The sequence below is a fragment of the Lutjanus erythropterus genome, chromosome 10, assembly GCF_056507025.1.
Source record: "Lutjanus erythropterus isolate fLutEry1 chromosome 10, fLutEry1.hap2, whole genome shotgun sequence".
Taxonomy (NCBI): domain Eukaryota; kingdom Metazoa; phylum Chordata; class Actinopteri; order Lutjaniformes; family Lutjanidae; genus Lutjanus; species Lutjanus erythropterus.
Genome location: NC_139326.1, coordinates 33,087,220 through 33,102,442, shown reverse-complemented (window position 1 = coordinate 33,102,442; position 15,223 = coordinate 33,087,220). Strand labels below are relative to the sequence as shown.

The 15,223-nt window shown below is 39.4% G+C and overlaps 1 protein-coding gene across 4 annotated transcripts in view; it reads right to left on the bottom strand.

Moving 5' to 3' along the window:
- Positions 1-15,223, bottom strand: part of arvcfb (ARVCF delta catenin family member b) — a 309,702-nt gene that overhangs the window by 51,621 nt on the left and 242,858 nt on the right. For 3 of the 4 annotated variants that reach the window (XM_084729087.1, XM_084729088.1, XM_084729089.1), the window contains 4 exons: positions 11,078-11,195; positions 10,775-10,946; positions 6,953-6,970; positions 3,564-3,635 (listed from right to left, as the gene is read on the bottom strand). In XM_084729087.1, coding sequence (XP_084585213.1) covers positions 3,564-3,635; positions 6,953-6,970; positions 10,775-10,946; positions 11,078-11,195 — 380 coding nt within the window. The remainder of the gene's footprint in view (positions 1-3,563; positions 3,636-6,952; positions 6,971-10,774; positions 10,947-11,077; positions 11,196-15,223) is intronic. The other variant, XM_084729090.1, reaches the window with a different exon arrangement.

Here is a 15,223-nt window from a genome sequence, read left to right as displayed (position 1 = left end):
CTGTACAGAGTGATATCAATCTTCTTTTGCTCTGCAAGAAAGTTAAGTAAAAATGCAAAAATTATACAAAATATATTATGTTTCATATTTCCAGGTTTCAAAGGACCATTTTGGTGCTCCATCATGAGAAAAACATTTTGTAGGAAATACTGAATTATTCAGATTGACAAATGGTGAATTTTGAAGCAGCACCAATAAATATATTTCTAATAACAATGACTACTTGTAATGTGAAACAGGATGTTCATAGCGACAAACCCGCGGAGACTTATCATCCAACTCTGCTGTTCTATGGAGCCTTGTAGCATCTTTCAACTCACTGTTTTGGTTTTACAGTCCTTAAAACGTACTATTTCACTCTGCCTCGATGTAGCCAGCTTCACTTCCAGTCACAGCTGGCATCCGTACGCTACCTGCTCCACACAAAACATCAGATGGACAAAGTCAGCGACTAGCTGCTAAAGGGACTGATAATTTTCTCAGGAGAGGGTGGACATCAAAAAAGAGTTGAAAGGAGAGTGAATATTGGACTCATCATGTGGTCAGAAACTTAACTCCAAATGAATGTTAACATTGGTCTGTGTTTGGTCTGTGTTTGCTAAAAAGCAAGTGTTGCCTCTTTGTTCTCTATTACACCTTTATAAGATGATAATATGTTAATGTTGTACAGCTTGTTCCTCAAAAAAGGCTTTAAAGATATCTAAAAGAGATTTAAAAGGCTACTGGCTTCAACAACCAAAACATGTATCAAACTGCTCTGAATTCAGAGCAGTTGTGAAACTAAAAATACCCATCAGGCCTGTTTCTCTTGTCTTGTTCTCTCTCTTTCTCTTTCCTTTGCTCTTCAAGCACACACATCCACACAAAAACAAAAAGATTAATCGTCGCCCACTGCCAGGTCCTGCCTGGTCCCGGTGTTGACCTCTCTCTGTCTGACATCAGATCAGGACCGGGATACACATGTAATCTCCCGTATCTCTCCTCACCATCGCCACCGAATGAGAGGCGCTGTCTCTATCTCTCTCTGCAAACTCTCCACAGATGACCAGGGGATGTGGCGGAGGGCGGAGTACGTGCCTGAACCGCACACAAACATACATTTTCATAGACAAACAAACAAACAAGGCAACCGGATGAGTTTTACGGCCTCGCAGTCACCGGCGCCATCACCTCTGATGTTTCCCGAAGACGGAAAAGTGATAAATGCGCTTTAAAAGTCAATGTGGGTTTTGCTCTGGTGATTAAGCTTATTATCCATGCACCTCGCTGTTGTTATTCGCCTGTGTGTCGAGCTAATAAACGTCAGCCATGATTTGTCTGTCTGCAAGCAAGAAAATGCAGAGCGCTTTCTCCAACGTGAGCACACACACACACACACACATTTCAACTGTGCATGACATTTAGGCCTATAACGATAATTGCTTTCTCTGGATTCAAAACTCCAAAGGGTGTTGTTAGCACATTGTGTAACGTAATCACACCACAATTGTAACCGCTATAGATCCACAGTTGCAGCAGGCCAGCTTGGCTTTTACCCATGAAAACCCAGTGAGTGGAAAATATTAATTATCATCCTTGGAGCTCATCTGCTTCCCTTTACTTTAGGAGTGATAAAAAAAAGGCAAAATCGGCTTAACTTGGAAAAGCACAGCAATTAATTGTGATCTAGTTTAATGAGAGCCCACTTTGCCACGTTAATGTGGCTAATTAACAGTCAAACAGGAAGTGGTATTGACTTTGAGTGCCTGCCACTAGACATTGATGAAGGTGCTGATGTGTAAATACCACATAAGGGCGTGTAACAAGTGCAGGCGAATTCCACTGACACCACTAGACAGATGGACAGCCGCGCGCACACACACACACACACACACACACACACACACACACACACACACACACACACACACACACACACACACACACATTTCCACACAGGAGCACATTATACAGACTCACACACACAAACACACATTCTATTAACGTCCGGATGCACCGGTGTGTGTGTGTGTGCTGCATACTAATTTGCTGTTATGACTGTTACGACTGCCTGTCAGTGCCAAAAAGCAAAAGCAAAGAGAGGATGAGAGTGCATATACACACAGTTAGTCACACTTGATCGCAAGAATCCGTTGTGGTTGTACTCTTCATGTGGTGGGAGGAGAGGAGAGGAGAACTTCATGACCTAACAGCAGTGCAACTTTTCACATAAAAGTAAAACACCTCTTTCCATCCAGTTTTGTGTGTTTCTGATATACAATCTCAATAACATTGCAATGTTACAGAACTGCACTGTGTGAGTTGGGCAGCATGATGATAATACTGCATGTCATGATAACACTAACTTGTCAACCATCAGCAGTTTTGGCACACAAACACAAATCAATAAGCAGGCCTTCTTTATGGCTTTATGTATGTAATTTGTCCATGTCGATTTCTAGAAAGTTCACAATATTATAATATGTATATATCAATATCCTAATCAAGGTTGCAATTAAAGATTATATACTTTGACTAGGGCCCGACTGATACTGGAGTATTGGAGCCGATGCTGATACCAATATTAAGGAATCAGGGCACCGAAATAGTATATTTACAATGTTTTTAATGATAATAGATAAATATAAATAAATAATAAAAACACAAAGACAGCAAAATACTTTGTGTACATATTAAACCTGAATTAAAGGATCAAGTATACACAGAATGTGGCCTATAAAGCTAAAAAATAAAAACAGCATCTGCATTATGTTCTGTTAAAAAAGAAAACATTGGGGCACCGTGTTTCTCTTAGGACAGCAAACAACTGTTCTCTGTATTCTCTCAACTTCCTCCTTGGGTTGGCATCAGATACTGATGTATAAATATAATATATAAAGTTTTCAATTAAATAAAACTGAGAAAATCATCAAATCCTTTCAACTGAAAAGGTAGAAGCAGGAAATGACTGTAATTTCTGCTGGGAAAATAAATCAAATGATTAACTGACTATCAAAATAGATTGATTTTCTGTCCATCAACAACTCAATTAATCAACTACTTGTTTCAGCTCTGTCCTCAACACTGACAGAAGATTTCACATCATCCACTCCCATCCACAGACTCAGTAGTCAACAGTGAATTAAAGCACAGCACAATGCAGACTGAACAATGGATGCCCATTAGCTACAAACTTGATAGAGCTCAGTATACAATAGCAGGCTGCTTTTTTATTGCCTTTTGTATGCCAGCGCATTGTTGCAGTATTTAACAAAAAGACAGCTTACAGAGTTGATGCTCTCACACGCTGCCAACAATCGACCGCCACAGTGAGGGCACAAAACCATCAAACAAATCTAAATGACCAGACTGCCTCTTTCTCTGTCAAAGGCCTTCCCACGCTTTTGTTGGCCGACACACCCGACCAAACCGATCACACTCATGTCTTCATGAGCACTGCAATCTGCGAGATCTGACTCATTTCCTCTTTGTCTTTTCCTGCAGGATGAGTTTCCTCTGGGACGTTCTCACTCAGCGGTTAAAGAGTTAAGGGAGCGATGTCTTGCTCGACAGACGAGGCTTACCTTTTGACGGCTCTGCGCGCTTGGGCAGATCCAATGTGTCGTAGTTTTTGTCGTTCTCACCGTTTTTTCTGCCTGGGTAGAGGAGAGGGGAGGGGAGACGATGTCAGTGTCATATCATGAGACAAGTGGATTATAGGAGACAATGTCGCTGACACCAGGGTTAGACTGACATGGGTTTGGAAGGCTGCAAATAGCTTGTATTCAGTGTCTTTAAATTCAGGGTTCTTACTAAAGTTCTGAAGTCAAATTCAAGCACTTTTCAGGCATTTTCTTTTTTCTTACAAATGTGATAAATTACATATGAAAATACATATCCATGCTCAAATGATTAGAGCCTTTTTTGTGCTATAAACAACCAACATTCATGTTTTGTCATATCATTCTGATATATTTAAAGAAAACATAGCAATGTTTCATGTTTCAAAATGTGTCATCTGACTGTAAGTAGACTTGGCGCCCTATAAAACATCTCTTATCTTATTTAATTTGTTTATCTACAAAGCAAACTATTGAGTCAAGTAGCAACATATTATGAAAGTAATGCAATAACAATTTCAAGCAGTTTCAAGTACTGTAACTAAAGTCCAAACACTTTTCAAACCTTGAAAACACTACATTAAAATTCAAGTGTTTTCAAGGATTTCCAGTCCCAATAAGAACCCTGTAATTTGAATACTGCATTCTTTTCATTGTAAAACAGCCTCTCCATTTGAAAAAACATGTCGGTCTAATCCAGGTCTACAGACCCGACCACAAAAAAACAAAAGCATGAATGTTTGCATGTATACGCAATACAGAGAACTAGAAGCGTGAAATGTTCAAACACACACATTTCTACACTGTCTGATCTTTTCACAAAAACATGAATTATATATATACATGTGTACCAGAAACTGCATGAGTGCAAGACCACACACACACTCACACATATGACTGCATACACCTTCTTCCCTTCACACATATGTACACTTTCCATGGTACTTCTTAAATGGGCAAACCCCTTGAATAATGCAGTGGAGGAGAGGAAATGGGGTGGGAGGGGTGGGAGTGATAGCAGCTCAGCCGGCTAATGGTCATCTCACATGCACATGAAACATGCCCATGGGACAGTACAGAGATACAGACACATAAAGCCTGATTCCTCAGCTGGACGGAAGTCAAATTTCCGGTCACTGCCGACACTTGAGTCGCCTAAATCAAGTTTAGAGGTTATTGGGTTCAAAAGTGAAATAAGATATCAGCTAGTTAGTGCTGTCTTCCTCCAATATATGAATCTGTATACAAATGATCCACATTACACTAATTATGGAAAGCTCAATCTAAATTATTAGTTGTTGTTATGATTATGAATTATCATGAATTATTGTAATATGCATGAATAGAACATTTACTTTGCATATTTTGAGCAGGGCCTCAATGGGCAGCTTCATTATTCCACTGTCAAAAGGTGCTTTCAGACAGAAGGCAGGTTTTTTCAAATGTTAACAATGTTGGAAACAGTGGCCTTGAGATAGGAACGAGAGGGTGGCTGTTGCTCTCATGTATATGCCAAAAAAAAAAAGAAAAAGTAATAAGAAAATATTAAATGCAAAATCGGTGTGCAAATCCAATCCCAGTTGGGCACAGGTGCAAGGCAAAAATAAAAAGGAGATGCTGTCTGCACATGGTATGCAAACAACCTCTCCGTTATCTTTAAAAAATATATGAATGATCAAAAGCTGTTCTTGACATCACTAACTTTAACTTCAAATTCTGCTAATCCAGTCTGAGCAAATAAACAATGCTTATGATATTAATTAAACTTTCTACAGTGCTGCTATAATCCTTCTACTTAAAGCTACAACCCACTCAACTGAGCTTTGTGCTGGATGAATAACAACGCTATGATATGTGAATTAATTTTAAATTAAAATATGCTGGTCTATTCAGATCAGATGCTGTGTGCATGGCTGTTTATCCTTCCAGTCAATCATGTTGGTGTTGTGTTCTTTATCAGTAGCTGATGTTGCGTAAATTCATAATTCTGTAAGTTTGGGTCCTGGGGAGAAAAAAACATTTGGGATCTGGAGTAGATGGATAGCGACAACCCGTACTGTGTGATACAGGCTGTTCAAATTACAGAACGCCGACAACGCTGTCTGAAAGCACCTCGAAGGAACGGTTTGACATTTTGGGAATTGCACTTACAAGTTTTCTTGCAGAGACTTTAATGTTAAAATCAATATCACTCTCATGTTGCTTTATGGTAAAGATGAAGCAGGTCATCGGCTTAGGTTAGCATGAATACTGAAAGCAGGGGTAAACAGCTAGCATCGTTTGTTAAGACAACAAAATCTGCCAGCATTTCATTAATTATCACTTTGTTTAAGGCAATTTTAGAAGTGCTGGCAGGTGTATTTTTAAAATTTCAACACAGCCAGACTAGCCGTTTCTGCCACTGCCACGGCTCATTCTTTACATTATACACTAATAAAAAACATTCTCATGAATATTATATTACATTCCCGCCCAAAATCTTACACACTGGACCTTTAAAGCACAGACATGAGAGTGCAGGTATTAAACTTCTTATTGAACTCTTAGCAAGAAAATAGAGAATTTTCCAAAATGTTAATATATAACTGGTAAAAAACTATTTCTGTACAATGATAAATCTCTAAAATTTTGCAGGAAAATGCCCAAATTTAAAGACAGAAAATCATGGCATAAAACCTTGGCTACGGTTTCAAAACAAAACAGTTTGAGTATCAATAATTCATATCGTTCAAAGACTACATACGCACACAAACAAACAAATACACACACTTCCAGGGTCTGCAGCAGAGCTTGACATTTATGCTTGGATACAGTTCGAAGCAGTTTTTCCCAGCTGTGAGGATTAGTTTTATCTGAGTGTAAAAGGTCGTACAACTCATCATAGATCCAGACAAAACACATCATGTGGATAGATTTCAGGTTTCGATTTTCATTATTTTCAGTACATCTTTGAGTCATTCGATTCGTCAAGCTCTACTTTACATCCTGACAGACACCGATGGACTTACCTGCTTCACCAAGAGCTGCTTTACCTTTCACCTATCTTAGAGAGCCAAGGGACAACTAATTCTAGCAAAATGTGAAGACTGGGAGGGGTGGAGTCTACAATACTCAGTGCAATAGCAGGTAGGTATGGTGAAGGGATGCATGTGGAATGAGTGAAAAACACCCCAATTTTCTGAAGACCTTGGAACTTTTTCAGGTTTTTGGAGGACATCCAAAACTACTTCTAACTATATTCTACAGCCAGGGGGAAGGAGGAGGAGGAGGAGGAGGAGGAGGAGGAGGAGGAGGAGGAGGAGGAGGATGGAGAGGAGAGCTGAAGTGAGAAGGGTTGAAGGGGGGACACTCACCTTGATTAAACCATTCCTCTATAGTTAGCCAAGGAAGCAGCAGCAATGCCAAAAAACACAAAGCGGAGAGAAGAGAGAAGAGGCATGGTGAAAAAAAGACGTGTGTGCGTGTGTCAAGGAGCTGTGCAGTAGATGTGAACAGTTTCTCACAAAAGGAAGTCATCTTTTATTGGACAGGGAAGGAGAAAGAGTGAAGGAGCAAGGAGAAAAAGGCCAAAATAGAGAAAGCGGGAGAGAAGAAAAGAGAAAAAGGGGGAAAGAGGACTTTTGAGATTGAAAAGAGGCGAGATGGGAAGCCATTAGCAATCCATAGGTGTTCTCTGGGAAGCATGTTCAAAGAGTTGGCATCAGTGGGATGGCTTTTTGCTTTTCACAGAAAAAGGCAGAGACAGAAAGAAACAGCCAAAAAAAAGAGTGAAACTTGAAGGAAAATATGAAAAAGGTAAGATGATAAGCTCGCAAGCCAGATAGAAAGAAGAGAGAAAGAAAAGATGAAGAAAGAAAGGAATCAGCTGTAACACTTTATAATAACCATCATTAATAAATGATGAATTGATAGTTATTAATAAAATTGAATGCTGTTAATAATTATTATGTTAATAAACATTTAAACAATCAGCTGCAACTGTACAATGATAATTGTATGGTAATATTTATACACAACTCGCAATAATGAATATGTAACATCCAGGTAGACTTTCAAAATAAAAGCAACAAAGCTGCTTAGGTAGGTTTAAGAAAAATCATGCTTTGACTTAACTTAACTTTATAATTCACCCAAGTATTATTTGTTAAAGGAATAGTTCGGATTACTTGAAATGGGGTTGTATAGGATGTTTGTGCATAGTCCATAGTGTATTACCAACGGCAAATAGGGAGAAGCAGCAGGGACCACAAGGATGGAAGCTAAGCAATGGATTTCTGTGGGCGGGGCAAATCGTATTTAAACTACTTAAAAAAACTTGTCAGAACACAGGGGTTGCAGCTCTACCGCTGCCTTGATCGGCTGGTTTGTTTGTATCGTTGCGTGACTTTGGTGTTTTAAAGGGATAGTTCAGGTTCACCGAAGTCACACAATGACACAAACAACCGAACAGATGGAGGCAGTGGTGGACCTGCAGCTCCTGTATTCTGCTGGGTAAAATTGCTGATTTCGCGCACATTTAAACTGATATTGATTTTTTGAGATTGACCTTTTTTAAGTGGCTAAAATACCTTTTGTTGCTGACCCTGTCCACAGCAGCACATTTCTTAGCGTCCATGCTGGTACCATCTACTGTAGGTAAGACATAGACTATTGAAATACTCACCCCACTTTGAATAATCAGAACTATCCCTTTACCAATTAAGTAACTATTAACATTTAATTAACTATGAATTTACTGTTTATTAATGATGGTTATTCAAAAATGTTACTGAATTAGCTTCCATTGTTAAACAGAAGGGCAGGATAGAGAGTTACAGTGAAATATACACAGAAAAACAGCACAAACTGCCAGCATCTCTGCTTCATTAAAATCACTGTGTGGGAAGAACAGATATGCGTTCAAAGAGATGGAAATAACAGCCAAGAATCAGACTGTTTATTAGCTAAAACAAAGCTTGAGCTGCTAAGCGTGTGCTGATCATAATGGTATATTTCAGACTGAATGTGACATTAAACTGAGGAGGAGGCCAAACTTAGCCTACTTAAGGTAACAAATTACCGAGCATATTGCCGACAGTGTTGCTTAACCACCCACCTCCACGCTGCTTTATAGCTGCATTTAATGTTTCTGTACCTGAGCCTTGCTTTGTCAAAGAACACCTTCAGGGCCTGGAGCAGCTAAACACATCTCATTATTCACTGTGTGTGTGTGTGTGTGTGTGTGTGTGTGTGTGTGTGTGTGTGAAAGCATTTATGTGGTTAATTGGCGTCTTTATTTCTCTGTATACATGTAAGCTACTGTGTTGCGCTGACCCCTGAACCTAAAGGATTCTCCGATGAGCTGTTAGGAGTCGGGGGGTCACGGGCTGGTAGTCACACCTCATTGGCTGACTGATTAATGGCGGCCATTATTGTTGTACAGCAGAGAGATAACAGTGTCGTTTAGCTAACAGCCTGGGAGAATGCTGATTAAGACAACGACAAAAAGCCCCTGACGCAGCACGAGGTGCCGCGACAGACGTCCATTATCGATGTGGCTGAACACAAACATATCATCATAGCCTTGTACTGAAGGAACGCGGAGTGTAAACATACTAAACAGATCCTGATCACAGCAGCCGTTTTGACATGAAATAGTGGGGTTTTGTCTTTGATGGAAAAGGGAACAATTTGCATTCATTCCCAGGTCAAATGATTCCGCAGTAGTCGTGGCACCAGCTCCAGCAACGATGGAAAAATGACAACCCAAATTTTTGCCTTTTTTCGGTGGAGGCAATAAAGACGAATAAAGAAAGATCTCTGTCAGTCTGCGACTCTTTTGCTCCTTTTCCATCCCTACACCTGCTGGCTTGGCTTGACTCGGTTTCAGTCGGTGCATCAGCCTAGCACAGCAGAATTTGGTGTGTATTAAACCGATCATGAGGTGTTATAGGCTTCATATTCTTCACAATAAAAGTCCTCTGTTGATTTCTTATCGAATAGCTTTTATTATGAAGCTGCAAAATCAGGAAATGTCCGGTTTAGCAGTAAATTAACTCAACTCCTATACAGCTGAAAACAAAAAGGTACAATAAAGCAGGTACCTTAAAGTACAAACAGTGACGCAGGAGAGAAACTAAACTTAAAAACACAAAGATTCAGTTACTGGCAATAGGAAAAGGGTCAATCAGATATTTTTAATCAGTTTAGTCGTGTTTAAAAAAAGCATATATGTTAATTTTGGTATAAAAATGGTGTAATTAAGGTTCCAAACCTTTCAGGTCAAACAGAATCAGGATGCTGCTATTGTGCACGTTAGCTCACTGACACAGTATCACTGCTAACACCTGAGTTTACCCTACTATTTCATATCAATATGGCTGCTATGAGCAGAAAAGGGTGAAAATGTTATATTGGATCTGGCCGATCTATTGTTTATCTGAGTTGGTTCAAGTGTCCCACCATGTCACATCTTTGCTCACTGTTTTATGTCATTTTGGGGGGGCATTTTAAATCCTGTATACAAACCAAAAGCCACCTAGGAAAGTAAGGTTTAAGCAGAGTTATTAAATATAGTTGATGAAAATACTGACAAATTGAGATCAAAAGATGTTTTCTGGCTCAATCACCAAATGAAAACAAAGTTTAATCTATCTAAAATCTGAACCATATTTTCATGAAAATGTCTTGAGAGGAGAATTGAATTTGAGACATACAAAATATATATCCCATATCTTCACATTTTCTATCATCTTGCCATTGTCAAAGAGGATTTGTATGAGCCCACCGCTCATATAAAAGCAACAATGAGCAGAGATACAACAAAGAAGAGGAGGACAACAAAGAAAAGAATGGTATCTCTGCAATCCAGCTGTTCAAATAACAGCTCTGCTCTCTCTCAATTATTTTTATATCCTACAGATTTCATGAAAAATAAATAAATAAAAGAAACCAGAAGATGAAAACAATAATAACGACTATGAAAACGCTACATGCAGCTCCTACCAACCATTTAAGCCAAATGTTCCACACTTACATTATGAAGAACTTTTCTAATTAGTACTAAGTTGCCTGTTACGTTGTAAAAATCATAATTAAAAAAATGTATTCATTTAAAATTTCTACTATTATTACTTCTGCAATAGTAAGTGTTTTATTTGCAAGGCAGAAATGTCTCCCTCTTTCCTCCTTCTCACCTTTGGCCTTCTTGCCTCCAAAGCAGCCGGCGTCATCCTTTTTCTTCCTCTGTGGTCCTGCTGAGCCAGGGGCCTGTAGTGCTGCGGGGTCCTGGAACTTTTCGGCCCCCGGCACCTCTTTGTGGACGTGGTAGGACAGGTTCCTCATAATACAAACACAGTTCTCCACAGACTAGGAGGAAAGAGAGACAGAGAAGTTATAATCTGTAAGTACTCTGTGTGATACATCAATAGGATATACAGTATAGCTGCACGTACCATTTGCTTGAGCTTATTTAGTAAGCGAGTCAAATGTTGTCCTACCTTGTTGTCCATGTCTTTCTTCCCTACAGCTGATTGGAGAGCGTGCAGCAGGGCGTCCACCAGTCCCTCGCATTCCCTCAGTCTGCGCCGAGCCTCTGCCCCATCTGAGCTCACATTTCTGGAGGAAAACAAGTCAGACACACTGTCAGTGAGCATGAGAGAGGCATGTAAGAGAGCATCAAACAGATGTAAGAACTACACTGTGACAGGTCAAACAGCTGCTCTGAACTTGCTGTAAAACCTGCAGAAATCATATTCGCAACATAGCTCCTCTGCAGCAGCAGCAGCTGGAATTTCTGTAGCCACTCCACCGCATACGAATCAAGTTTTAGGGAGATCGTGAGAAGCGATTTGTATCATTTAAATTCAGACTTCTTGTATCTTAACTGGCTCCCAGCTGGAAATTTCTACAGCAATGCCCCTTGAAGTTGGATTTCTGACTTGGAAAGTGGGAAGAACCTCACCAACCCCAATGTCAAAATCCAACATGGCTGCTCTGTGCATCAACACTACATGAAAGCTGTAGTAATATACTGTTTGTAAGCACTTCTGTCTTCCAACTTCTATAATATGGACATGCTGCCGGAGTGTTTTTATGTGAAAAATAGCCCAGAAAAAACAAAAGTCAGTATTTTAAGCCAGTGGTAATTATGTTAACACATTTATCACAAAAATAATTTATTACATTATGTTATTACCTGCTGCATTATGTATATGTTATTACACATAACAAATTCCATAAGGAGTAATTAAGTTTCATTCATTCATAAAAAACCCTAAAATATTATAAACTGCTGAAAAAAGAGGTAGCACACTACACTTGTCAGTTTACTATTAACTTTACCATCACTGCTACGAACTCTTAGTACAACTACTAGTACTAGTAATTTACTTTGTCACAGAAAATCAACATAAATGGCTCAGTGAACATCAGGAACATGAACAAAAGACATTTAAAAAGTGTATGGGTGCATCAAACCTGAGCACTATAAAAGAGTTGTTTTTCATTTGTATTTTTTTTTTCTTATCAGTATGAAACATTACTATCATCTTAAGTTTAATGATTCCAGAAGGAATAAGTTCACAGACTGGATGACAACGACTGTCAGATGTATGAGAGTTAAAAAAGCCCAGTATAAGTGAACCAATACCAGACTAACCCCACCATGTGATGTTCTGGGTTTGCATGTTACCCGTGGCCTTTATCCTCCCTGTCTGCCTCAGAAGTACAATGTAATAAAGCCTGCCTGCTTTAGGAATAATCTTAAGAAAATGATGAATATAAATTTCATTTTCGCTACAAAGGGAAATGCCATCCGTGTTACGTCAGTTAGCGCCCTGAGCACAGCTCCTATAAGCACGGCAGCCGAGCCGGTGCAGTCTTAGCGCGGCTGTCTGACTGACTGTGAAAGGCGAGGCTTTAAAGAGGGTTAAGGGATAGCTGGGGCTCCCCGCTCCTCACCAGGGACTTCATTTATGAGGGCTTCCAACCCACATAATCCCATTAGCCGACCCCCAGTTAGTCCTGTGGAAGAGTGGCAGCCGTGTGGAGGTAAGCAGAGCTGGAGAGCTTTATTGTGCTGTGTGGACTGAAACACATATCACATCCAACACTGCTACACATGTGGATGTGTTGAACAAAAAAGGACAGAAGTCATATTGTGCTGTGTTTAAATTATATTAGTATAATCCTTTTGTGCTCAATTATTATTAATTTACAAGTCAGAATGGATGTACAGTGCTCTATACACTCACAACCACATCACCTGCTTTACACGAGAGGCTTTATTAAAGAATCTTCCTAACCTGCAGACCTTTCCTAACTGTTTGGTAATCTGGTAAATATGATTAGGACTTGATTTATGTCATTACAGAAGAACAGTTCCTAAGTCAGACAGGAAAAGTGTCTTGAATATTAAATAACTCTCCTGACTTTAGGATAACCTGCCCTCACTTTCACTTTCCCACCAGTAGTAGTAACTTACTAACTAACTAATGGTAGTGTTAACTAACACTTTTGTTGGCTTCTTTGTTTAATCTGGATGGCTGCTCTTGTTTTCTTTTTTTCTCCAGGGACACCAGATATAGCGGAGACTGCATCTGCTATCAGTTCTGTATATTGCAATGTCTGTTTAAAAAGAAGGCAGAATTACTACCTTGCCTCTGCCAAGCTGCCATTTACATTCATGTCTGTCCAAACTCATATAATAATTACATATATGTTGGAGACTGACTGAATTTAATGAAAGGTTATTAAGGGTATTTGTCAAAATGAAAATTATTACTATATTTACATGTATGATTCTAGTGAGGAACATGCTGTCTTCACTTAGAGACTATTTTTAAAGAGGAGGACAGAGGACTGACTTAGAGCTGAACATTATGATGTCACAGTGAAGTTACATCCCAATAATTTGTGTTGTGAGGTCAGTGACCTTTGACCACCAAAATTTAAATCCAAGTGGAAGTTTGTACTAAATTTTAAGAAATTCCCTCCAAGCTTTGTTGAGATATTGCATTTACAAGAATGGGGCAAATGTACAACCAGAAGACATAATGTCTGTAGTCAAAGCAGTTGCCAGTGCAGAGCCTACAAAGTTGTCTAGCTTGGCAAGATGAGAAAAGGGTTGGTTACTAGGTGTAACACGTAAAAGTGGATAACAAATTCTGGATTGAGTACATAAAATTTCCTAACCTGGGATAAGATAGGATAAAGTAAGATAAGTGAGGATTCCTAAAGTTAGTTAGGGTTTGGATTTTCTATCTTTCAAATAGGACTTTTCTGAAAAAGTGGCCCCTGGTCATCTTCTTGGCCGGCGTGCGAGTCTCTCTATCACTTGTCCATGAAGCGGAGACCCACAGAACCATCCTGCAGTATGTGCTAATTAAAACTAATCTTTGGTAGACACCAGACAGACAGCACCGGCCATCTGGACCACTCATAAACCAAACCCATCCGTCTTCAGCTGTCACAGAACGGTCACCACCTCCCCCGTAAAACGGATTCAGAGGAGCACCCATCTTCGATTTATTTGACAGGAGTGTGTTTCGGGGCAGACAGACAGAAGAGTTTTATTGTCAGCTGTTTCATTTCCAGGAGTCTTTGAGGGAGCAGTTGTCTTGGTCGAAGGTTTATGGACGGTGCATCTGTCAGTGGAGACAGTGCAGGAAGGTGCTGCTGTCACTGGACAGGTTCTCTGGTGGTCTAATATTTAGTTAGGGTCTGCAGGTACTGCTGAGTATTGATCTATCTGGGAGTTTATGATGTGTTGTTCTGCTGCTGCACTTTCTCTCCATGTGAGTGACTTTTTGATGCAATTAGATATTACAAAATCACTTTTTATTCATGATAAGGTGTTAGAACCATACCACCTTTTTGAAAAACGTAGTTCACTTTTGATTCGTGAGGCCTCTTTTATACCAGTAGCATTCTTTATCATGTTCACCTGCACAATATGTATATACACCTTTTTAACTCATTTATGTATTATAAGAATTTATTTTAACAAGCTAACAAAACCGGAAACTCTGATGTAACATATATGGACTAACATCAGTATTAATACACACTAGTCCTGTTCATAAAAAAGAAGTCTGCAGTTTGTGCTAATTGGTTAAGTCTGTGTCCTTCATAGTTTTTAAAAATAAACTCAGCTTTCATTTTAGTGTTTCAAGGACAAAAACACTGATGTGTCATCATGAATTGATTCTGTTCTGCTTCTAAAAGCTTCTCCCTGCATATGAGGCATTCTGGTATGGAACAAATACTGTAGTTTGTCCTGTGCACAAAAAGCTTCAAGTTCTTCTGGTGAATCTATGTTCAGGTGTCTCCATGTGTGTTTAGGGCTGATATAAGCATGATTTTACTTATGTTTACAGTAATAATCTTCCATGTCTTGTCCTGGAATTAGGTAGTTCTGACTATTGTTCACCAGGACACTCACATGCTAGGAAATGTACTGTGACAATCAGTAACCATGAGGGGCAGTGACACCAATATCTGCAGCATATTTAACTGGATTTTTAGCCACACTAGCAACATGGCTCCAAGGATGACTATGTCAGTCTATTGGACTATGAGTCCAGTGGTTGGTCCTTGCTGAAATATCTCTACAATTATTGGATGGATTGTCATTAAATCTGGAG